General features: G+C 39.1%; 3 protein-coding genes across 5 annotated transcripts in view; 2 read left to right on the top strand and 1 right to left on the bottom strand.

The window, feature by feature from the left end:
• Nucleotides 1–27,008, bottom strand: part of LOC105390242 (flotillin-2) — a 195,508-nt gene that overhangs the window by 31,020 nt on the left and 137,480 nt on the right. The window lies entirely within an intron of this gene.
• LOC119693905 (glucose dehydrogenase [FAD, quinone]) lies at nucleotides 6,885–10,258 on the top strand. Of its 2 annotated transcripts, none has more exons than XM_048626254.1 (4): nucleotides 6,885–6,983; nucleotides 7,621–7,762; nucleotides 8,098–8,268; nucleotides 8,521–10,258. In XM_048626254.1, the coding sequence occupies exons 2-4, from the start codon at nucleotides 7,621–7,623 to the stop codon at nucleotides 10,029–10,031; spliced, it is 1,824 nt and encodes a 607-aa protein (XP_048482211.1). In that variant the 5' UTR covers nucleotides 6,885–6,983; the 3' UTR covers nucleotides 10,032–10,258. The 2 variants fall into 2 exon arrangements, with proteins under 2 accessions (XP_048482211.1, XP_048482210.1); XM_048626253.1 differs by having other exon boundaries at nucleotides 6,888–6,991.
• LOC119693903 (glucose dehydrogenase [FAD, quinone]) lies at nucleotides 14,835–18,001 on the top strand. Its single transcript, XM_038118855.2, has 3 exons — nucleotides 14,835–15,204; nucleotides 15,634–15,764; nucleotides 15,848–18,001. The coding sequence occupies exons 1-3, from the start codon at nucleotides 15,048–15,050 to the stop codon at nucleotides 17,501–17,503; spliced, it is 1,944 nt and encodes a 647-aa protein (XP_037974783.2). The 5' UTR covers nucleotides 14,835–15,047; the 3' UTR covers nucleotides 17,504–18,001.

Here is a 27,008-nt window from a genome sequence, read left to right as displayed (position 1 = left end):
CCCAACTGCAACCCTATTCAGGGTAGTACAGCATTTCTGAATCTAAAAGGAGGAGGATTGACACCATCGTTGTAAAACCACCACAGCTTGCTCGATATACACGCAGAATACAGAATGTTGCAAAAAGGGTAAATTAGTAAGCCGAAAATATTTGCTTTTCCATAGAAACTTTGATACAGGCAACAATTTGTTTACAGGATATTATTGCCAAATTGGAATTGTAAGCCAAATGGGTTGACCCAAGGAGCTTATTCCGAAAGACTTTTATTCCACGACTTTAGGAAATTCATGAAGACTATACTCCCCATACTAAAAAAGTCACATGACATACGAATTTTCTATAGAAAAACAATAGCGATAGTCAATGCGCAATGCACATACGATTATACACATCTCTACACAATTGGAGTAATCGGACCCTCATTATGGCGTGTGATATTTAGCTGCGGTGCGGTCTAAAGTGTAAAAATGACTTTAAACTACTTACAGATTAGATGGTCGATTGCAATCAATCTATTGCCTGACCATAATCGTCTTACAACGAGAACTGGGTCACAGAATAGCGCCTACACAACAGGTTGGCTCCAGAAAGTTCCTCTCCGGGACGTTGATCCCAGACCAGACCGACGCATTCCACTTTCACTCACAGACTCACAGGTGCAGGAAGCGACTCCTTAACGGTATCGGTAGTGGCGTCGGGAGAAGGTTCTAGAATACGGTTACGTAGTAGTGAAACTGTTGTTTTGTTGTTCTTAGAGTTCGATGGAACACTTGACGAACCGATTACCGTACAAAATTAAGAGAGCCGTGTCAAATTGACTACAACAAACTGTACAGCTACATCTACTTATTGAGACCTATAATATAATACACTGCAATTTAAAAAATCCCAATGCCATTGACGGTCCATATTATTATGCCAGTGGAACTTTTGCATTGCTCGTGATATTAGTATAGCATTTTAAATTTTAGGTTAGGTATAAGATAACAGTAACAAGATCAAGATTTTAATTTTCATCATAAAGTATGAAGGTTTTTTTTTTGTTGCTATGTGCTTGCTTTTGAATGAAAGTTTTAATACTTCAGGAAGAGAAAAGGAAACATCAATTCGTCGGCTTACATACGTAGATTAGGTATTCCAATTCCATATATTGAGTTCAACGAACCGTACAAAAACTGTATTTGCTGAGCACTGAGGTGTATTATTAAGTAATGACGTCACTATCTACCACTTTCCTTCTGTCGACGAGGAAGCCGTCACGTAGCTATAACTAACGGCCCTTGGAAAGTATTCTATGAAGGTACGCAGTATAGCTCACTGTAGCATTTTAATTAAATGTGCAACAATAGGTAGGTACTATTATTTGTTCAGCAATATGATCTCGAGCTTATTATTTGGATGATATCCGTTCAGATGTAAGATTAAAATATCAACTGCAACTTTATACGCTTGAGTAGTCAATAGTGTTTTTACTCGATGTATTAGAAGAGTAACATGTAAACTACGAATAATAGTCCGAGTGGTCATTACGAATACACTGAGCGTATGTCTACGCCAAACGGAAGTGAATAATAATGATGGTTGCTATGCATTATTCTGTTTTTGAATGGTTTTACCGCTGGACCTGCCAGACGGTTTGTTTTTCTGTGTGGCTGGAAAAATGTTTTTTTTTGTTCATGTGTGTTCTTCTATTCAGCCAGTACTAACAAAGAGTGTTCATTTCCCATTGTTGACGGGAAAAACCACTTTGCTTGGTGACAAATGAACATCACTGCACATAAAACAGTGCACACCCTGAAGTAACGAGTTAGTATGATAACATTTTACGCGTAGGGCTCCGGATGTTGAAACCGCATTATTTTCTTGTTAACTGCACTTTCTCAGGGCTTTCACTGTCGATGAAGACTGATTTTTATCTAATAGACACTAGAAAAAGATGTAAAAGCTTTCGCGGTAGAGCACGACTACAATTTTATTCTGGTGGCGCGGTCTTCGTAGCTATACACTTTGGCACCTTTTCAAACTCACAAGATTATAGAATAGCTATTTACTTAGGAAGCTGACCACACCACCTGCATTAATGCGAGTTAATAATAAATATTTACCATACTATGTATTAAGTTCATATGGGTGTATTGTATAAGTACATTATTTTTTTAAGGAAAACGATCTTTTTACTAAAAAGTATGCTTAGTAAAATGCAAATTGACGCAACACCAATTATGTATCAGGAACGCAACATCTCCAATATTACATGAGTCATAAACTGACTCAGAACTCATCTGCATAACTTTCTTCGCGTTTTCCGCACAAAGTCCCGGTTTTGCTACAAAACCAGCGGGTGAATCAACCTTGACGCTCTCAAGAGCGGCCTTTACATTGAATTCATGAGGCTCTCCCACCATTTCTCCTAGAACTGTTGGTTCGACGCCGGAGTTTCGACTCGACCACGCGCCGACTAACCCGTTACCGACAGACAGACAACAGCGGACCAGCGAGACTTATACCTCACTCCGAGTGAAGTTTTAAGCTCTTACTAACAATACCAACCGAATATTAAAATAAAAGAAGAAATAGAACCCTTTGATAAAAGTGTATACGCCATTCATGGTTTTTCAAGGGATTTATTGGACGGTACTGATGCTAAATCGAACATAGAGTTTACCGGCGAAAGTGTTTCGGAATACCGTTGAGTGATTCATGTCGCGTTTGTTTTTCGTGAATGTTTCGTGTTCAGTGATGTGGATCAGTGGGTTCATGTCTCCGAGGGACTCGGCTCTGACGTCATCGGATGAGCGTCGCGTGATATTTGTGTGAGAGCAATTACCTCCAGGTGAGTCGTTGTGATAGATTTGCGAACGCGATTAAGTGATTTGTGTGAGCACAGGCAGAATTTGCAGGCATTCGTGTGTATGATGAATGAAATTTAATGATATAGATGCGGCTTTGGAATAGCACATATAACTGTAGTCAAAGTAATTTTATAGCCACTCTTGAGGTATTTCTACTTCGAGCAGTAAGTACATTAAATTTAAACTTGGTATTTTAAAATACAATATAAATTATTAGAAACTAATCAACGCTTGTTTATTTATGTAAACTAGGTTTATCTTCAAAGCCTCAATTTTACTAGCCTAGATCGATGAGTGCAATCTTAACCCACTTAGATCTGCAGATAATGTAACAACAACAATGAAATCAATACTTTATCAGCACAAACTGGGGCACCCACCAGCCGATCAGTCTAGCCCATGTCTGGCTGTATAGGTGTTAATGGAACAGCAGACTCAGTGACCAGACATGCCGTCTCATACCAATAAACAATTAGCATTGTTTACTTCATCAGCCCCACGTATGCGTAAAAACGGATTTGTGGAAGAAAAAAAAAGATCGCGTTATCACTCTCGATTTCACGAATCAGACGAACTCAACACTATTATACCAACTTAGTAACAATAAAAAATATGTTGTGCTCAAGTCACATTACATTATTCCCGAGAGTTACAAAGCCAGCTGTGACTCGCAAGTGAGCCACCCGCTTTCTATTTGTAGTACATTTTGTGCTCAAGTGATAGGTCACGACTCACGACATGAACCTTAAATAATTACCGCCTGCAACTAAATGTAGACTTACTTACATATATAATTGATTTAAACTGCAATCCTTAAAACTTCTCATAAGGTGTGGATCTCATTCTGGAATTTAAAAGGATTACCAACGGATGGATTAGATCTGCATACATAAAACCATACCTGATTTACTGATTTACCATACGCCGCTGAAATGCCATAATTCAGCATCTACTGTCATTCAGACTTCAGAGTTGCATCAAGTATCTACCACAGGAGGACACAGGTATCATTTGGCAGCCTGCCTTTTGTGGCATTTCTGCTTGATACCTAATCATCACATGATCTCAAACTCAATAAACAGTAAAAAAATCACGATATATGAAACACCAGGAATTTCGTGTCTTCTGAAATGTACAGTGATCCAAAATCGTCCCCTAAACATTTGATATGGGTATGGGATGGGTAACCCGAAAAATTTGTAGGTATTTATGGCCAGTATATGTAACCTGAATCAATATTCCGTAGTACACTGGCCATATTTCATGAGCAGCACACCCACATAATAATTAGCACAGTACGCGCGGTTGCGTAAGGCCGGTAATTTTCACCGGAAACGTTTTCGCGGCTCACTTCAATACACTTTCTAGAAAAATTTAGTCAACTATAATTTTTAAACATTTTCAGTTGCAAAATAGATATTGAGTGTCATTGCCAATTTTGTGGTTATACAATTCGATTTCGTTTAGCAAATGACACAGCGGAACGTATGAAGCTAACTTTAGAACTGAAGAAGTCTAGCAGACGCTTTTGGAAAATTATACTATTCACGTTTCATTCATCAGTCGAAGGAATTTATTAAATGAAAGTAAATTATATCTACACATTTATGTACTTGTGTACTTAAAAAGTAAAAAAGTACATTTTTTTAATTTCCTATTACTAATAACTTATGAGTTGACACAACCTTGAAGTAAAATTTACTGTAATTTTAACTGGTCCTACCAACAAGCACCTCACGAAAGACAAAATCAATCCAAATGAACAGTTTTATAAATCAATAGGTTAGGATGAAATCTAAATGAATTCATTGAAATGAATAGGTTTTATAAACTGTTACTTTTCTTTGAGACAGTAACGGCATAAGTAGAGTAAGTAGGAAGAAATTGTCTGTATCTAAACAATGCTATTTTCCGCTATAAAGATAGGAAAAAAAGATAAATAAATGAATAGGAATCATTGATGGAAGATTCTAGACGGTTTATAGTTTATGTGTCTCTGATGCGATTTCAGTGGGTCGATGACATCAATAGAAAGAAAGAAAATAAATACATGAACAGATTATCGTACAATGACTGCTATTATGTACTAATTAACATTTCATTTAATCCATCTAGTATCGTTTTTTTCTGTACGAGCAGTAATTTATTTAATTACATTTGAATCTCTACGATTTGTGATACGATAAGTTCGAAGAGTTTAGTGTATAAATGATAATTACTTGCACATTTAAATTTGTAGAAAGTTGGGAGAACACTCTTGTTGGGTTTGATTCCCGGTTCAGTTAGAATGTTCGACTGCATGTGCCGAGAAATAAAACTTAGAGCCTCAAAATAATAACTTCCTAACAATCTGTAAACACAGTAAAAAAACTATGATCTGTGATGACGATGTATTTTAGTCTTGATGGCATAGTCATAGAGAAAAGAACACTACGTTTTGGGCATAGTAAACAAACAAATCTCGTGAGAAATCTACAATAGAAAATCAAGGCTTTTTTATAACAAGTTAAGAATGTGGAAGGATCACAATAAGTGAAACATGTAGGACACAGACAATGGCGGTAAGTGTGCCGAAACTTGGACCCGTTACCGAGAACGTGAGAATAGTCATGGCAGTCACGAGAATGCTGTGTGCACTGTACTGTGTATTCTATACCCTCTTACAGAACATACATAATTTGGGTAAATCATTTCTTACAAGGATCTCATTAGATGTCTGAATGAAAGAGGTAAGCGCCGAAGGAGCGGTTTTAGCGGTTTGAGGTCTTAGCAGGCCAAGGACCATAAGCAGCAGCATAATCAGACTGCAGTTCATCAAACAGACTGCGTTGGCTCATGATGATCTATTCTATTAATGACAAAGAGGTGCGACTTGGTAAAAAGTGTCCATAAGGTCTACTATTTTGTTCACTAAATAACCTTTTGAAATTTTATGTATGGTTTCTGAGTTCTCACTCTACATCAGAATCGTCACAGCTCGTATAGATTACCACTACTTCGTTACTAGAACGTGATCAGATTTCTTTACACCTCATTAAACCATAATCCAGTAGGAATATGGGTCAGTATTGTTTGTCTGATTGGCACAAATAGCTTGGCTGGTTACTAACGGTGCAAAAACCGTCGCGCACGCACTGGCATTCTTAAATAAACTGATGCTAAAATATTGGTAAAAATGCCTCTTCCGTATACTTTTTGATTTATGTAATACGGATGCGGCGGATTTATACACACTATTAAGGATCAAATGGTGCATAGGAATGGTTCAGTAATTTTTTAAACGTCTATAATAATAAAAATGCAGTCTTTGGATTTTACGTACATAATTATAATTTATTGTTATGTAGAGTTTGTTGGGTCCTACTGACTAAAGTGATTAAAGTCGTAAGTACATGAGGTTTCTCTCAAAGAGCGCGTCAACAGTCTCAACGAGGTCTCAACGCTGTGGTCTTAGGCTAGTCAAGCGGACTAGTTGGCGTCCGATATAGCTAATCCATCCATTGTCAGCTCCAAAATTCACATGAAACTGGTTATACAAACATAAGGCTGGTTGAACTGCTTATTGCGAATCACTCAACGCTGACGTCACGGTGTTGTCACAAAACTATAACAAACTCATCACTCGAGAAAGCTGTTCGTCTACTTTCAATCTCTTACTAGGATGTGCGCTATGGATTTAAATTTAAGTAGTTATATTGTGTAAGTAACAGAGCCTATCTCAACTATTGCAACAGGATTGGTGTTCTATCTACATGGGAGCTAAGCTGGATGAGCTAAAAATAAGGAGATATGAATACTTATGTATGTAAAAATGTTTCTCTCAAGAGGGAAAAGTGCAAGAGGTTTCCGAATGTAGGTCTATAATATAATAGGTTAGTATCAGGTATAACTGTTCCAAGAACTTTCAATATTTAAAAAAATGGGCCTTGTCTGAAAGTCATGTAATCCGTAAACCATAGTCCATGTTTATTTATCCGAATCTTGCGTCGAGAGAATTTCCCTACAGTAAAGTTCAGGGTAAGTATCCTTGTTTTATATATTTTTATATTTGTTTCCAGAAAACAAGATGAGTGCGATAGTGAACGCGGCGGCGGACGCCGTCATCTCGGGGACGGCGATCGCGGCCGCAGGTACGCAGGTAACGTCACGCACACACACACATAAATACATCTATCCATCTGTAAATCACACACATTACTAATCAAGCATCACTATATATGTATCATCATTAATGATAAATAAAATCACCATAAACTCTCTCTCTCCAGATAGAGGGAGGAAGTCTCCCGACTCTGCCTATTCAGATTCACCATACATATATACTCTGTGCACTTATTTTAACTACGAGTATAAGTCCCAAATTGATATAATCTAACGCCCGACCTACCTCGTACTACTGTCTACAGGGGACATATACTTCAACTTCGAATCTCGATATTAAGATCGCCATTAATTTCCACATCTAGACTTCCCAATTTTGTTCTTTCGCTATAGTTTAAGTACCTAGTAGTAGCCTTCTTCTTCTCTCTTTCTATAATATAATCACCCCACAGTGGACCATAGAAAGCTGATCCCTATCCCCCCTCATCCCCAGATGGCGTACTTCATCCCGATTTTAGTGGCCACCACAGCTTACTGATGCTGTCATTTAGCTATAGTTCACTCATCTACACTCTAGCTAACCACCTACATATACTAAAAGAACCAACCCAAAAGTCTGCGACAATAAATAGCTGATCTCTCCCCCCCCCCCCCCTCAATCCCCAGATGGCATACTTCATCCCGATGCTGGTGGCGGCCATCGCGTACTTCCAGTACGAGCAGACGGACCCGGAGGGGCGGCCGGCGGACGCGGGCGACGCGCTGCTGCCCGAGTACGACTTCATCGTCGTGGGGGCTGGATCCGCTGGTCAGTCGTTTAACTTCTTCTAGCCATTCTTTGATGAAAGGATTATGTTGACATATAACTTGCCAGTCGCTGGCCGCCCAGCGCACCGGACTTAAATAAGATACAGTTGATAGTTGATACGTCACTCCAGCACCACTTGGAAACAACCAGTACAAAAACTGCGGGCAGCCGCTAATGTAGCAACGCTATATATCAGTTTTTTACTGCCTTTTTGTCCACGGTTCTCTAATGTTGCTATAAAGCTTATAAAAACTATGCTTTAAATCTGCCCAATGAGAATAAGCCTCTATACTACTACATTTTTCTTTAACATCCCTTTTTTATCCCACTTCCAGGCGCAGTGGTAGCGAACCGTCTCTCCGAAGTGGGCAACTGGCGGGTCCTGCTGCTGGAGGCGGGAGGAGACGAGACGGAGATCAGCGACGTGCCGCTGCTGGCCGGCTACCTGCAGCTCAGCAAGCTGGACTGGAAGTATAAGACCGAGCCGCAGGGGACCAGCTGCTTGGGTAATTGTCTTTGGTTTTTGGACTTTTCCCTGCCACTGGTGTGGAAACTTCGAGTGGTGTGTTTTGTCTATAAGGCAATGGGTTGTGGACCTAGTATCATTCAATTCAACAAGGGCTTTCGGATTACAAATAGTTATATAGCGCAATACCTTAACACATTAGACCTTAGAAATAACTAAAATCACGTTTACGCATAGTTTAGTGCATAATGTACAATAAATGATTTGAATCCGGTCTTTATTTACATTTCAGCAATGGAGGGTGGTCGATGCAACTGGCCCCGCGGGAAAGTCCTCGGTGGAAGTTCAGTTCTGAACTACATGCTGTACTTGCGAGGAAACAAGAAAGACTACGACACCTGGGAGTCGCTCGGCAACAAGGGCTGGGGCTACAACGACGTCTTGTATTACTTCAAGAAATCTGAAGACAACAGGAATCCTTACTTGGCAAAAACACCATACCATAGCACAGGTGGCTATCTGACAGTTGCCGAAGCGTCATACCACACGCCTCTAGCAACGAGTTTTGTGGATGCCGGCATCGAAATGGGCTATGTGAACAGAGATATTAATGGAGAAAAACAAACCGGCTTCATGGTGGCCCAGGGCACCCTGAGGAGGGGCAGCCGATGCTCAACTTCTAAAGCTTTCCTAAGACCAGCCAAGTACCGCTCTAATCTACACATAGCTATGCATTCGTTTGCATCCAAAGTTATGATTGATCCAAGAACAAAGGTAGCGTTTGGTGTAGAGTTTGTGCGTAATAAGATGGTGTACCGCATCAGAGCCAGAAAGGAGGTAATTTTATCAGCTGGAACGATCAACTCAGCACAGTTGTTGATGCTGTCTGGTATTGGACCTGCTGAAGAGTTGATAAAACATAGAATACCAGTCATCCAGGATTTGCGCGTCGGCAAAAACCTTCAAGATCACATAGGCTTGGGCGGATTAGCTTTCATGGTCAATAAGGAAATTTCGATAGTGGAACAAAGATTGTATACTATGAGCACTCTAATGGAGTATGCGGTACTCGGTGAAGGCCCACTGACCATCATGGGCGGTGTCGAAGGACTGGCATTTGTCAACACCAAATACGTAAACGCTTCAGACGACTTCCCCGACATAGAGTTCCATTTTATATCCGGGTCTACAAACTCTGACGGCGGCGAACAACTGCGGAAGGTTCACGGGCTGACGGAGAACTTCTACGATGCTGTCTTCAGACCCATCAACAACATGGACACCTGGAGCATCATCCCCATGCTGCTGCGTCCCCGGAGCAAGGGATACATCCAGCTGCGCAGCAGTAACCCCTACGACTATCCCTACATTTACCCGAACTACCTGACAGACGAGATGGACGTGAAGACTTTGATCGAAGGTGTGAAGATTGCGGTGGCACTGTCCACGACCAAGGCGTTCCAGAAGCACGGGTCTGTGTTGAACAAGCACGTGTTTCCCGCGTGCGCCAGCATCCAGAGGTACACGGATGCCTACTGGGAGTGTATGATCCGGCAGTACACTTGTACTATTTACCATCCGGTTGGTACTGCCAAGATGGGCCCGTACTGGGACCGCGAGGCCGTGGTGGACCCCGAGCTGCGGGTGTACGGGGTCAAGGGCCTGCGCGTCATCGACGGCAGCATCATGCCCAACCTCGTCAGCGGGAACACCAACGCCCCCATCATCATGATCGGAGAGAAAGGCAGCGACATGATCAAAGAGTTCTGGCTCAAACGAAGACGCTCTAGGTATTATGTGTGAGCAACGTACAAAGTTATAGTGACTAGTGACCTAATTTCAGTATTGGTGCGTAAGTGCCTAAGTAATGTGTACAATTTTGTAAATATGAGTATGTTATTGAGACTGTTATTTATTTGTCGATATTTATTTTTGAATAAGTTGAAAATGTTAAAAGATGAATATGTACCTATGTTTATGTATATAGAGTACCTAATCTGTTAAGTTTTAATTAAATAAAACCATATTGTATAAATGTATTTTCTTATTCATCAAGTCAATGAAACCCGATTGATGACGACAAACAAATAGGAACAATAATGTTATGTTGAAACCAAATAATTCTTATACATATTGCTGATACCAACATAGATTAGTTAAAATTCAGATTCATTTTGCAGTCATGTCTTTTATATTATATATTATGAAATTTTATTTGATTAACAAGATGCCGTAGTGTTATTCTACTTTTTGGTTAGTTTTAGCGCTAGAGTTTTACGCAAAACTTACAGTGAGGGTAAATCATATTATAAAAGAAATGAAGTAAGTATTACATTGGTCAGCCTCAATTACGACTCAATTTAATAAACCCACTATATTTTATACTCTGTTATAACTTGACCCGAACACTGTTATTCCACGAACTGAAACCTGCCGACTCAGCGCCCGTACTGCCATTCAGTATCAGTTACGTACAAGTGTTCAATCGCCCCTGCGCGGCGCCGCGAGCATGTCCAACCCACTGAAGCCGATCGTCTCCAGCAACCGGATCCTGTTCGGGCTGCTGCCGGGGCTCGGGGCCATGATCGTGATGCGCATGGCCATCCACCTGTACCGCCCCGACATCGAGGACGCCGAGCACCGAGTCAGGGACCACCCCTTCGACAAGCTCTACGACTGCTACGACTTCATCATCGTGGGCGGCGGCTCCGCGGGCGCCGTGCTCGCCAACCGACTCTCCGAGAACCCCGAGTGGACCGTGCTGCTTCTAGAAGCCGGCCAAGATGAAAACGTGCTCTCCGAAGTGCCTGTGCTGTTCCCGATCCTGCAGACGTCGTCCATAGACTGGCAGTTCATGACGGAGCCGAGTGATGAATACTGTCTCAGCATGCTGCAGAGGAAGTGCAAGTGGCCGCGAGGCAAAGTGCTCGGTGGTTCCAGTGTGTTGAACGCGATGCTGTACATCCGAGGGAATAAAAAGGACTACGACGCCTGGGCCAGTATGGGAAACGTCGGCTGGTCTTACAAGGAGGTACTGCCCTACTTTTTGAAGTCGGAAGACATGCGGATACCATACTATCAGAATGACCCGTACCATTCCACTGGAGGATATTTAACAGTGGATTACTTTAGATTTGAGCATCCGATAACTAGGAAAATCTTAGAAGCTGGCGAGCAGATGGGCTATAAAATTTTAGATGTGAATGGAGAATACCAGACTGGTTTCACTCACTCTCACGCGACGGTTCGCGAAGGTCTGCGATGCAGTACAGCCAAGGCGTTTCTCCGGCCAGCATCCAAGAGACCAAATCTCCACGTAAGCGTGCATTCTCTAGTAGAAAAGGTGTTGATAGATGAACACAAGCAAGCCTATGGAGTCAAGTTTGTCAAAAAGAACTATCAGAGAATTATAAAAGCGAGGAGAGAAGTGATCCTATCAGCTGGCGCCATACAGACTCCACAGCTTTTAATGCTTTCTGGTATAGGAGACGCAGAGCATTTGAAAGAATTAGGTATTTATCCAGTGGCTAATCTCCCTGGAGTGGGTCAAAACTTACAAGATCATGTTGCGATGGGAGGGCACTCTTTTCTTTTTGAAAATCCGTACACAAATGGAACAGACTACTGTTTTAATTTAAGATCAGCATTCTCTCTTGGGACATTAATTGACTTTGCAGTGCACAAGAAAGGTAATCTATATACCATGATGGAAGCTGAAGCAATGGCTTTTGTTAACACTAAATACCAAGATGCAAGCGAAGACTACCCAGATATCCAACTATTTATAGCACCAACAGCTGATAACATGGATGGTGGTTTATTTGGAAAAAGAGCAAACGGCCTAACAGATGAAACATACGCAGAATTGTATGAAGATATACTTTATGAATCTTCATTTTCCATCGTCCCATTGCTCCTTAGACCAAAAAGCAGAGGATATCTAAAGCTACGTGATGCAAATCCTTATTCACCACCAAGAATTTACCCGAACTACTATTCACATCCAGACGACGTCAAAGTTATGGTAAGTTATTTATATTACACCGCTTTGCCGTCTTTATATTATACATAATAATGTTTATACTTTTCTTAGGACCTGTTTCACAATGTCTGGATAGATAATAGCTACCTGTGTGATCATTTCAGACAGTGACAGCATAAAAAACAACGTAATTACAGCGAGTGACAGCATGTCTTTTATCCCACAGGTAGCCAATATCCAGACATTGTGAAACAGGCCCTTATTGTTAAAATGTTTCTTCCGGACCTATAACAATAAACTGATTTCCCATTCCAGATCGAAGGCGCCCGCATAGTGCAAGCAATAGTGGAGCAGCCAGCTCTGAAGGCGATCAAGTCGCGTCCGAACCCGTCGCGCAACCCCGGCTGCGAGCACCACGAGCTGATGTCTGCGGAGCACCTGGAGTGCCAGGCGCGGCACCACACGCTCACCATCTACCACCCCGTGGGCACCTGCGCCATGGGACCCGCTTCGGACCCCGGAGCTGTCGTAGACCCTAGGTTGAGGGTATGTTATCATTTTGGCTTGGAATCTCATATTTTCATAAATTTTTATTCGGGTCTAGTACCACAGTCTACTGAGTGAGTGGACTAAGCCTAAAACCCTTCCTTCATTGGAAGGAGACCCGTGCCCCAGCAGTGGGGACGTAATGGGTCGTGATGATGATGATGATGAGTACCACAGTCGGGATTACAAGGATATCGCCCACTGAATGAATAGTAGATAGTTAGTTATGGCTAGTGTTTTATCCCAAACGTTCTGTAAAAAGGTTAATAATTTATAATTTTATTGTTTTCTAAATTCCAGGTTTACGGTATCAAAAACCTCCGCGTGGTCGACGGAAGCGTCATGCCCACCATCGTCAACGGTAACACGAATGCTCCCATCATCATGATCGCTGAGAAAGCATCCGACATGATCAAAGAAGACTGGGCTGAGACCAACGAAGAGAGCCTCCATCAGTGTGGCAACAGCCAGTATCGACATGAACACGCTAACATAGAAGAAAACAACGATGTCACTGAAGGTAATACGAGTGTAACTAAACCGGATGTATTCAATGAAACCAGCGTTTTGTTCCCGAATTTATTCGATAATCTTTATAAAACCTCACTCATACCGGATAGGGCAACTGTTGAGGCTTCCAATCACCCTGCAGCTAGAGACCCCGAAGACAATATCAAAGAATATATTCCTACTGAAAAGTATTACGAGAGAAATCCACACTCTTATGATACAAATGTAAATGCTCCAGTACATAGAGAAGTACAACCGAATAACAGAGGCCCACCACTTGAGAAAACTAAGGAGGTGTACCCAATTTATATAATATCACCTAGTTATGTGCAGCAAACGTATCCCTACTGGCCTTTGAACACCCTAAATTCACAATATTATGGTCAACCAAGCTTTTCGAACTTCATGCCACCTACATATTACAAAACTAGAGATCCACAAAAATATAATTTAAATTCAAAATTAGGGCAACCTAAACGAAAGTTTAATAATTTAGTAGGCAAAAACCCTTTATTTAATCCATTGTTCTCCAATGATTTGTTAAATGGTCATAACTATGGTGTGGAGAAACCCACCACTGCTTATTACGAAACTGACGAGGTCCTAACTCCAAAAGGCGAAAGGAAATGTCGTATTTGGTTGCACTATGACGGGAACAAATATGAAGTTATCGTTTAGTGCTTGTTTAACAATATAATGTGTTAAGTTACTTACATATCAAATTATGCGTAGGTATAGGTAGGTTATACACAACATGTGCATTTGTTAAATACTTATTATTTTCCGCTAGCATCTATCACCCATCATCATAAAGCTATGGTGGGCCTCGTGTTAGGGCTTATAAGATGATCCGTAAAAAATACGAAACCTAGTAACAGTAAACTACCTATCTAAAAATGTAAAAATGACTGAAAAATTCAATATTTTCGTCTGGTTTGTTAGATAATCATTTGATTTAATAATTTATTTTAGTTAAGATTTTCCAGTGATTAATAAACCCGTTTGATAGATTTATATTGTGTGTTTTATTTCTCCATAAATAATAATATTACGATATTTAAATAGATGTATGACAATAATAAATTAATTCAGGTGATTGACCTACTCTTGTTATCTGTATAAAAATGATTACGACTAATTACCGATTTGTTTAGTTTGTTTATTATGAAATTATAAAGATATACCGGCTGATTTTTTTAGTGTGTCGAAAAATTTGTCTAAATTTTATTATCTCTCATAATCTTAGATACTAAATTGAGCAGTGCAATAAAAAAATTGTTTCGAACATCTTTGTATTGTTTTTTTTATTTATCTTTTAAATAGTAAGTAATCACACATTTATTTACAAACCAATTTTAAAGTATGTTTTTATATTAACCTCGGATCATCTAGAAATGACCACAGCTTAAGGCAAATACTAATGATAACTTGATAACAACCAATCATATATCAACAGAAAACATAAATATAAATTTCCTTTTGGAAATGTATCTCAAAAAAATATGCATCAACGCTGCCTTGAGGAGCGATAAGGTCATTCACAAAGTGTTGATTTTAGGTCAGGGTTTGCCAGCAGGCATACAGTTTTACTTTGCGATGCTAAGACGCGTGCGATAAGACCTATTATCTGTAAATAATATAATTAAGTGCAAAATAGTATTGTAAATAATTCTAGCGCGCGCGGAACGTTTGAATCAATGCTGCATTTAAATTAGGAACTATTTGTTTTTCTGGCTGTTCGTTTTTGTTTTGTGCCTGGACTATAATATTTTTATGGGACAATGTGGGCCTGTGACCAAGGTCTTTCGTCAACGATAGTGAACAGTTACCAAGCTGTCCCAGTGTTTGCGAATGTCCTGCAGAGTTTCCTAGCGGCCCAGTGCGCGCTGGTAGGAGACCATTTATGGCCAGAAGATGCTACCGAAAAAGTTATGAAAGGTAAGAACAATTTTAATGTATTATGAAATCTGAAAATTCAAAATAGTAATTATTTTCACAACGACGAAGCCGACGGTGTATAATTATGAAGACTTTTATGTATTAGGTATGATGAGTTATAGTTGCATTGCTGAAATAAGTTTTTCAGATAGAAAGGCTAGCTTAATGACGTCGTCAGCAATATTTAAGCACATTTAACAACGCATCATAATGTTCCCAAGTAAAAATATACATATTGTGTTAATATTTTAAATTTAATGTTTTAATAAATTGAGTGGAACTATTTCATAGCTTGCAAGTGTAGCAAAGCTTGTTGTTGAAGACTTGTGTAAGTTCGACAAGTATGTTAACATAACAATGGGTCCATGATATACAGACGGACAGACATGAAAACAGTCAATTTAATTGATTTGTTTGTTTATATTTCAGATCCTTACTATGATTTCATCGTTGTTGGAGCCGGTTCAGCGGGAGCCGTGGTGGCTAACCGCCTGAGCGAGGTGCCTCATTGGAAGGTTCTGCTGGTAGAAGCTGGAGGCAACCCTACCATAGCAACAGAGGTAAACAGAAGCATATGAAAGAGTTTAAAAGAAGAGATCTACAGATTGTATTTTGACATCGCTGGTTTGAAATTTATTTTCAGATACCTCAACTATTTCTAGGCAACATGAATACAACAGAAGACTGGGGTTATACTACTCAGCCTCAGGCTGGTGCATGTCGCAGTTATAAGAACAAGGGATGTGCCTGGCCTAGAGGGAAAACTCTTGGCGGAAGCAGCAGTATCAACGCTATGTATTATGTCAGAGGAAATAAGCAAGATTATGAGGAATGGGCAGCAAACGGCAACAGAGGTTGGAGTTACAATGATGTGCTTCCGTATTTCAAAAAAAGCGAAAACTTTTCTAAGTTTTCCCTGGATGACGATGCAGCTAACTACCATGGCATAGGCGGATATTTAAGTGTCGAAAACACAGAACGAGCTGACGATTTCGAGAAAATAATAATCGAAGCGAATAAAGAGTTGGGAACCAAAATACTACAGGATATAAACGGGAGAAATCAGATGGGTGTAACACAAGCTCAAAGTACCACAAAAGATGGCATAAGACATAGCACAGCTAGAGCTTTCTTGAATCCTGTCAAAGATAGACCTAATTTACATGTCATGAAAAACGCATACGTGACTAAAATTTTATTTAAAGATGCAAGCAATTCAATTGAAGCTGATGGAGTACTAGTTAGTCAAAATGGATTAGAGATCAATGTTAAATCTAGAAAAGAAGTAATTATATCAGCAGGAGCAATAAATACACCAAAACTTTTGTTACTCTCAGGGATAGGACCAAAAAAACAATTAGAAAATCTAGGTTTAGAAGTAAATGCTAATCTTCCAGTTGGAGAAAATTTACAAGATCATGCTTTCGTTCCAATTTATTATACCTTGAAAGGAGACAAACAATTAACTTCTCTACCAAATATTGTGAATGCTTTTGCTGAGTACATTCTAAATAGAAAAGGTCCATTTTCTGCATTAAATCCGAATACGGTACTAAGTTTCATCAACACAACAGATTCTGCATCAAGTAGCCCAGATATTCAACATCATTACTTTTTTGCCGGGCCTAGTCAGTCAAATGTAATGGATGCTTACAAGAAACATGGTGTATCTGAGGAATTCAATGAGAAAGTAAACAAAGTAAATGAAAATAATTTTATCCTAGCCGTATGTACAGTTCTGCTTAAACCAAAATCTAAAGGTCGTATCGTACTTAACAGTAATGATCCTTATGATTCCCCCTTAATATACGCTAACTATTTTGATGACCCAGAAGATTTGGAAACCATTATAAATGGAATTAAATATGTGCTGAAATTTGCTGATACTAAAATATTCAAAGATGTAGGTTTTAAACTGCATTGGGTAGATCTTGAAGCTTGTCAGCAATACGATAAACAAAGTGATACTTTTTTAGAATGTATGGCTAGAGAGACCACATTCTCTCTGTATCATCCAGTAGGCACAGCTAAGATGGGCCCACATGGTGATGATACTGCCGTGGTAGATCCTGACCTTAAGGTTAAAGGTGTAGAAAGACTTAGAGTAATTGATGCTAGTGTGATGCCCAGTATTGTTAGGGGTAATACAAACGCGCCAGTAATCATGATAGGTGAAAAGGGCGCAGATTTAATTAAAAAAGACTGGTTAGAAAATGATAGAGATACTTCATCAGATAGTTCACTAAATTCGGACAAATGTCAGAATGTATCGCTGCTAAGTTATTTTTCGGGATGGTGAATTTTATTGTATTTGTATTACCCACCGGCCTTTACGCGAGCATCAGGGGTTTCCGTGGAAATTTCAAGTCAACGCGTAGTCTGTAAGTGTTTTACAAATATTTAAGTAATTATTTTATTTATTGGATTCATCAACAAAGATATTAGCTACCTATGCTAAATTTAATTACAACAGCCTAGTGATTTATTTGTATACTTACATGTAGTATGACTATAAGTATTTATTTATACAATGAGTATGAATGTGCCATTTTAACTTACTTCTGACTTGTGAAGTGAATAACTTTAATAGATACTTACTGTGCACGAGTGAAAAGATAAATGTAACCATAGGTGTGCCATAAGGTTTATTTACATCTCACTGTTTTACCACGTAGGTATATGAATGTAATTTTTCAGATCATAGAGATGAAACTACGACAAGACTACAACTCAGTTTGTTTTTGTTGCATGTATTAACCTCCTTAGTTCCCTGCCCGTTGATGATGACGTCAAAGGTTCTATCCACAAAGCAAATACAAAGTAGAGCTGCCATATTTCGTTTTCTATATAGGATGAGATGAAGCCACTAATTGGGGTTGAAGGCTGAGGTGCGCGGGGGTGCGGGACGCGAACTCCATCTTAGTTCAAGTAGATGAACTTTTATGTAAAGCTCAGGTTAACGCCATGTAAGTTCAAGTAGAAAAAGTAGCCTCTGTGGTTATACATTGCGTAGCTCATATGATATCTGAAGGCCAAAGAAGAATAAATGACGTAATGTATTTCAAATTTATTTGTCATTGCGAACTGGTAGACAGTGACGGACTAAGGCATAATATAAAATGGGGCGCTAAATGGTCAGAATTAAATACAGTATGAGAAAAGGGAAACACGAAAAAAATATTTTAATATGTTTTGTTTATTAAATAGTTACCTATTTAACAGTTAACTTTTTTATTATTTATATATTAACACTTATTGTTAATTAAATGAACAGTACTCACTATCGTTATTACTCAATGATGGAATTAAATGAAAGTAATTTTCGTCGAACCTTCTCGAAGCCGCTCAAAATATGTGTATGTGAATACTAAACGACGCGCCCCACTCGATAAATCAAAGCTGAATGGGTGGACGAAAGTCCATGCCATGGGTTATATTATACTCGACAGTTTAGCTCGATCGAGTAATACCGTATGTGAGTACGGACCAAAACACCAGATGGCGGGATCGACAGCTCAACGTGCCCTCCAAACACGGAATCGTTTTCATTTCGGATATTCATTTGATTAAAATCAGGTATAATATTAATCACCTGTAATACCCCATTTACACTCTCGCCTCGGCCCTCGCCTCCTCGCTCGCCTCGTCACTCGTGCGGAGGCGCGAATGTAAACACCCACTCGCGTGCGACGCGAGTGGGTGTTTACACTCTCGTGCAGAGTTCAGTTGTCTTTGAGCTAGCAACGATGGAGGACGTCGAAGTTTTAGCCGCAACAATAAAGAATTTATGTATGATCACCGATAACTTCGCCGTTTATGGACCGATTTTGAAAATTCTTTTTTTTTTGTATTGGGTTGAGATCCCATTTTTTTCAAATTTTGATTCCACCTCCAAGGGTGGGTAAAGGGTTAAAAACAGGCTATGAATTTCCATTTTGGGTACCTATTAACCGATTGTAGTTAATGAAATTCAGAAAGTACATAGGTACTTACCTATATTTTTAACATTAAAAAAAATATGATGGTGACCTTGAGCTGATCTGATGATGGAAACGGAAGGTAGTCAAGGGAACTCCTCAACGGTAGACCGTATATAGCAACTACTTCGTGTTTACTACTGACTAGTAGGACTTATAGGTATCATTTGCTTCTTAATTTTGATTGTCAATTATTGCAAATAAACTAAGTATAAATAAGTAATAAAATAAAATAATGATAAAAAAAAACGACTTCAAAAAACCACTAAAACGTAAGAAATAATTTAAGGTTTAGACATGGTTTAGACCTATTCTATGTGACAGTACTAATATATCTAAGCAGGTAAGTACTGCTTTTATTTCTTACGTTTTAGTGTTTTTTTATTATTATTATTTTATTGAAATATTTACTTATATGAAATTAAATGTTTCGTCTTGCGACCAATCCATTATACAACTAAGGAAAAAACACTACGTTATAATTATACGACGACGAACACAACCTGCGCGGCACGATGTAGAAGCCAGAATGAAGCGGACGCGAGAGTGTAAACACCCGCTCGCGTGCGACGCGAGCTCGACGCGAGCTCCTTTGACTCGTGCCCCAAAAACCGCTCCGGACGCGAGCGCCGCGAGTGGCGAGGCGAGCGAGGAGGCGAGCCACGAGCGTCTGTTCACACTCGCGCCTCGCCCCTCGCCTTGTCGCTCGCCTCGCCACTCGTGCGAGAGTGTAAATGGGGTATAAAAAGAACAGTCTTGTTAAAATGCTGTCGCCCCCGGGGGAGGGACTCACACTCGGTCTCGGCCTTTTGCCGGTCCGAATCGTAGGGCTAGGATCCTTCTCCACCAAAACAGGTACTATACCCGCGTCAGGTACATTCCTGGCCGGTTCTCACCACCTCCATCTGGTGATGACGGGTCACTTAGGTAGGTCTCTCTTTTTAACTGGGTGAAGGCGCCTATCGGCGCCTCCCCCACAGTTAGGGTAAAGCTGAATAAGTCCCTTATGGCCGACTTCAGTAAATAGGTTTCATTTAGAAAAAAAAAAAAAAAATGCTGTCGCTTTGTGACTGTTGTGTTTGGAAGTAGCAATATGCCTGAATCTAATATTTATATATTTCTCTATAATTTCTTTGGAGAGGTGTGTGATATGATTAAATAAAGGTGTCTGTTCTTGGATATGTGCATTTAGTGAATGGAGCCAATCCTCATTTATGGCTGATAATCATAATCACGAAGCACCCACACACTCCCATATCGCCGCCATTGTTGTGCCTCAGTGTTTAGTTAGCGAGATTCCTTCCGCCTTTTTTCAACATCGATGGTTTTAGTAATTAATTTAAGTTAGCTTTTCTTGTGATGGAATGTTAGGTTAAGCGCCTTCTCTTATTTTTTTCAAACCTTATTTTCGTGTTTAGTAGGTATGTCCTCCGCATTAAAATGTAGAGAACATACTTTGCTGTATTTTGTTGGACTCAGCCTGTGGATTAGTTTAATTCATTGCTGCTTCAATGCAGTGTCAGGAAATCTAAGAAAAACTAAATATTTAATTCATAATAAACATGACGCCCCCTATTTATTTTTTACGGGCGGCATCCGGCCTGAGTACATCCCTTACTAGTATTTCTTTTTGACACAAGATGGCGCTTCCAGCAATTTAGAATATTCTAGAAGTAAAATAAAATATAATTTAAAATATTACTACGCCTGAAAATATACTTTGCTTTCGTCCACAAATCTTCTATCATCACTGTAGCTCTTACATCCAACAATGCAACAACTTCATTTTTATCGAGAAACACGTAAAATAAAATCATTTCAAGACTCAACTGTACCGCTCAAGCTCGGGACCTGTCACGCACTGATGTCAGCACCCCAAGCGTGGAGTATCTGAACTACAGACCGTGTGACGACAGGTCGAACTTGGCTGCGTCACGGCTACGTTGCTTACAACAGCTCTACTATGTGTTTGCTTTGTGGATCTATCTTAAACGGGTCTGTAAGATCACGATTTGTACAAAGAGATTATATCGCGTGAAGTGACGTAGACTAGGTGCGATCGTCAACCATATCTTTTAGCGTTAAGTTATCTAAGTAGGTAAATTAATTATATTGTTTAAACAAAAATAATTACTTGTTTGGTTTCTAGTCATAAGTTAAAGCATAAGCTATTACTATATAGAAACAAGGAAACTAACTGTAATTAATAATTATTATTTATAGGACCCTATTTTTCATTTAACTTCGCCTCGGTGTGGTCTTGAGCTGTATAATTATGTTTGAATTTCAAATATCTTAAATTAAATATGTCTAAAGAGATCACAATATATTGGGGAAAGAAGGCAGATATTGGTTTAATCTCGGTGTTGAACTGGTTGAGTCCCCCGGGCGCTCGTCGACTCAAGGCGCCGCAGAACCACACGATCCCGGCCAGAGGCAGGAACAAAGCCGCAGCCAGTTACTGGTAAGATAATCACAATACTATGACAAGGTGCCGGTATATAGTACTTAGGCCGGTAACATGTTCTTATATCAAAAAAAATATTAAAAAGACGTGTGTAGTGCTAAAACGTAGTTTCAAGGAATGAGTGCATTTTTTCCGATGTACAAAATATGCCAAGAGAAAACTGCCCTAAGTAGTATTACACAGCCAGCCTAAACTAGTTTCAATGTTAAAGTCAGCCTTATTTATCACAAATCGTTTACAATTCACAGCAATGGAAGTACTAGTGACAAACATCACATCGACATGTCCACTGGCGTTTGCGGGAGCGACGGGCGCGGTGTTCGCGCAAGCTATAGCCGCAGTGGTTGCCGCGCACTGCGCAATCGTCGACGACACAGCGTGGCCACCAGATGCTGCTGATGATGTATTAAAGAATGGTAAGTAGATATCTAGATATACACCTATCTCATATAGCAAGACCCAGGCTTGCTGCTCCAGCTTACTCGGGAGCTAGGCTGGCAGATCTGAAATTAAGGGGATATGTACAAACGTTCCACTCGAGAGAGCCTATATTTATTTTCCGTGAGACCATTAAGTACAGGATTTGGAAACCTATGAACCAGGAACAAAAAAGTTGTCCAAGTCACTGACCACCAAATAAAGTATACATAACTAACCATCGCACTTTTTATTTTTAGCGGAGGCAACATACGACATGATAATAGTGGGAGGAGGAACCGCAGGCTCCCTGTTGGCCATGAGACTGAGTGAGGAGTTCCCAGATTGGAGCCTGCTGCTGATCGAGGCCGGTGGTGACCCGGGGCCGGACAGTGAGGTCAGAATATTATCATCGCTGATGCCTACGTTATTTAGTGTAGAGTGGTAGGCTATTGGTGTTGTGTAAAACATAGGTACATTACCAGTCTTCAATATGATTGCTGTGAATACGTATTCTACATAAAATTTTAACTAAGCGCCTGATAAAGTTAACTAAGCTAAATTTTATATCAGTAACTTGAGAGGAGTAGGCATTATATACAAATATGTTAGGTATGTTATGCCCTGATACATATGTTATATGCTTTATGTATTAAACGCTGGTAAATCTAACTGATAATTATTTTTAGGTGCCGGCATTTCTATTCCTTTCACAAAACACTGAAATGGATTGGAACTATAAAACACAACCCAGCGATAAACATTGTAAGGGCTTTCACAACAATCAATGCACGTGGAGCAAAGGCAAAGCTCTTGGAGGCTCAAGCTCTATCAATGCCATGCTGTATATTAGAGGACATCCTAAGGACTTCAATCTCTGGGAGGAGCAAGGAAACTACAACTGGGGACATGAACATGTTTTACCGTATTTTGAACAGATCGAAAGAGAACTCAATTTGATGGATATACATACTCACGATGACAATAACCCGTGGTACAAAGTATTGGCACAAGCTTGGGGCGAAATGGGATATTCAGAAATATTAAATAGTAATGAGGCATTACTCGGGTCTAAAATAACGAAATTGCTCGTTTCGAATGGAACAAGGCTGAATACTGGAAGAGTATATCTTAAAAAAGCATCAGGAAATCTCCATATCATGAAGAATACTATACTTAAAAGACTAATCATAGATAAAGAAACCAAATCTGTGGAAGGTGTAGAAATAAAACATAAAAATGGTTCTGTTATGCAAATAAGAGCGAGTCGGGAAGTGATTTTATCAGCGGGTTCTATTGCGACGCCACAGATCCTTATGTTATCGGGAATTGGCCCAAAAGATCACCTCAATGCTATTGGAATAGAAAATGTCATTGAACTTCCCGTTGGTAAAAACTTACAAGACCATGCTATGTTAGCACTTTTTCTGACAATAGATAAAGAGCATTCTATTTCGGTAACTGCTGAGTTAATGACACTTTCATTAATTCAGTATGCTTTAACCAAAACAGGACCGTTTACTAACATTGGCATCACAGATTTTATGACGTTTACAAATGTGAAAAACCAATCTGATTATCCCGATATTCAGTATCATTACACAATGTTCCCGAGCAATGATCAATTTATGCTTGTACCATACATGCAAGGAGTGGGATATAAATATAATATTATTGAAGCAGTTAAAAAATTAAACAAAGATAATAGCTTGCTGGGAATATATCCCACGCTAATACATCCCATATCTCGAGGTGAGGTCTTACTTGCAAATAATGATGCATTTTCAAGGCCGATAGTAAAAGCCAACTACTTCAATGATCCAAATGATATGACCACAATGCTAAATGGCATAAGGCAAGTGGAAAAACTTATACAAACTCCTACATTCAAGAAGTTTGGGATAAAACAGCAGAAGATGACATTTGAATTTTGTAATGAGCATGAGTATGATTCAGATTCTTATTGGCAATGCTACGTCGAGCATATGGCTACAACAGTATACCATCCGGTTGGAACTGCTAAGATGGGTCTGATTGAAGATGAAACATCGGTCGTGAATCCAGATCTCCAAGTCCATGGAGTGAAAAATTTGAGAGTAGTAGATGCAAGTATCATGCCTACCATCACTGGAGCAAACACGATGGCAACTACCTTGATGATAGCTGAAAAAGCTTCTGATATAATTACTAAACATTATAAAGTAAAAGACGAACTTTAATATCTATTCTGTTATGATAATGATAATTTAATATTACTCAAATCTAAATAAAATGTGAATAAATAAGCAAAAATGTTTCAATTTAAGTACAAAACAGTTTGTTACAAAAAATATATTATCAGTATGATGGACATGCTGGTGCTTCGTCACTAGTCACCCCCTTTCGACGTACAATATAACTTTTGCAACATCTTTCATTTCATTAATGCAAATTGCATTTCGAAACAATGGTAAAGGTAGAAGTACATAGAGGATTTGTTGAGTATTGAACTGTGGCTTCCTTCAAAGAAAGAGTAAAAATTCATTACCTACATTCGCTAACCAGTTGAATATATTTTATTGTTGAATATGGTGTATTATTTTATGCAAGTATATGTATAATTATGTTAGTTATGTCTATAGTAGAGGTATTATAGTAGGTATATTATACGCTTATTGGGTACTACAGCTTCCTCTAGACAATTTTAAACTCTCTCTTTTATCTAAAGGTTATTTGGTAGAGCTTGCTATAAGCAATAAAGCCGCCTTTTTGTACGAAATACAATGAATTGGTGTTTACTAATCATTTGTGCAAAAATCTTTAGTACCTAAATGTTTTAAACCAAAAATTACATAATTAGTCCAACCTATTAAAGGAAAATTACATCAAACGTACATCACGTTTGATGTAATTGGCCGGCATTGTTGCAAAACTTCCGAATTGATTAGCCTTTTCAAGTGCGATAACTGTACTTGAGTAAATTATGTAGGATACACATAAAATATGCGATAAACAAGTCTTTTTCACATGTCTGTAGAAAATACTTGGCAGACTGGAGCAGTTCGTAAATTATATCGTGCGTTTCTCATGATTGCCTCCACATGTACATACATTTATTGTGTTAGTCGAAATTTTCCGCTCATTAGTACCTACATATTTCCTAACATCCAGGGTGAACCATTCGTTGGTCATAAATATACTGAAGGGAACTGTCAAACCACAGTATATTGCTCAATAAATGAGGATCCAACACATCGCCTTGACAAATGTAGACGACATATTTCCCAACCATTATGACAACAAGAGTCATGATTCGTTAAATTATTTTCAAAATGAATGGCTTACCAGGCACATGGGTCTATCTATAGAATTCACTTGTAAGAGTTTATTGTTAAACCACCAAAATGTTGCAAGTGTTTAATGAGTGATGTCGAGTTGGAATTATTCACAATAGCATCATGCGATTTGCCAATAGGTCAAGAATGGTGCAGGTAGTCATTTGTAATCTTTCTTCACCGAGCTCATCATTACGATTAAAAAAGAAGATCTATGACAGTCCTAACCAAGTTTCATCGTTTTATTTCGGTTGTTTGTGATTGATAGGAAAAAAACTAATATTCAATTACTATTCAATGTAGTAGGGTTCAATTATTATAATTATGTTTATGTCGTCGCGACATGGGATGCATGAGGGCAGACAAAGTTATTGATTGTGTTTTGTTGCTATCCATAACTACACCTGTGAAAAACCATACCTGTGTGGTCCTTTATGATTTAATCTAATCAATAGTAATAATAGTATATGTACCTACTCAGATACTTAGGCATACAACATATACTTCAAATTAATTTGATTGCTAATTGCATATTATTACATTTAATTACACACAGCGTAATGTTTTGCTCTACATAATATTTTAATATGAATATATTGAAATTCACAGTTTAGTATGAATAAATCATCACCTAGCTGACGGGTGTTGGTTGATGAATGATGATTGATCAACCACCACAGTGGCACAACTCAACACTCTGTCCTCCTTTTCCTCATTTCATCATTCAGGATCTGTCGAATATGGGCTGGAGGAAATCCCATATGGTATCGTTTGCGTGTTGGTAAATCTCTACTAGATAACGAACGAACTACGTCTCTTTGGCAGATACGGCCCATCTGCTAACAAAAATTCTTCAGCTTCATTTGTAGCTAAAAAAAAAATTAATCTTGATTCTTGTCAAACTCACAGACACTACTCATTCATCATCGACCCTCGCTCCCCCCCCCCCCTCAGCCCACCTACCAAATATCTTTGTATCTGTCAGATTAAATATTTCACCCAAAACAAATATTTAAAAAACCTGAATCAAATGCTTGACCATGAATTAGCACTTGTTACATCGAGCATTCTCTCGTAACGATATTCAATGATAACCGGTCGGTGGAAATTTCAATTTTATGCTTCAGTTATTAGTTATTTTAAGTCAGTGCTCCCAACCACTAGAATATTTTTTCATGGTCAAGGAAAATAGGTGCACCACCACGCACCACGTAAATTTGTACTGTTTTTAGACGGTCTCGAAATTATTATGTATGACTTTTGATCAATAAAGAAAGTTTAATCGGCAGATGGTCAGTGAGTCTGGGTCACGGACTGTGGACCTGGGTTCACGGGCACTACTCACCACGAAGGTCCAAGGGGTATAATTTTGAGACAGACGCAATTACAATTTCGGTGGTTTATTTTATTATCTGATGCGTGAGCTATTTAGGGTCCCTTATGAACGTCGGCCGAACGCAATAACCTACCGAAGTTCTTTTTGTAGATAAGTATAAGTAATGTAGGTGCAGTAGGAAAAACTATCGAATTTAATTAATTAAGTATTATTTTATGATCATTTCGAAATGGCTCGTTGATGATAGTTCACCAGTAAAAGTGGCGCAAGAAAATCCATAACTATGCCCTATA

Source organism: Plutella xylostella, chromosome 16, assembly GCF_932276165.1.
Source record: "Plutella xylostella chromosome 16, ilPluXylo3.1, whole genome shotgun sequence".
NCBI classification, from domain to species: domain Eukaryota; kingdom Metazoa; phylum Arthropoda; class Insecta; order Lepidoptera; family Plutellidae; genus Plutella; species Plutella xylostella.
Note: the sequence above shows the minus strand (reverse complement) of the source record. Positions and strands in the feature narration are given on the sequence as shown.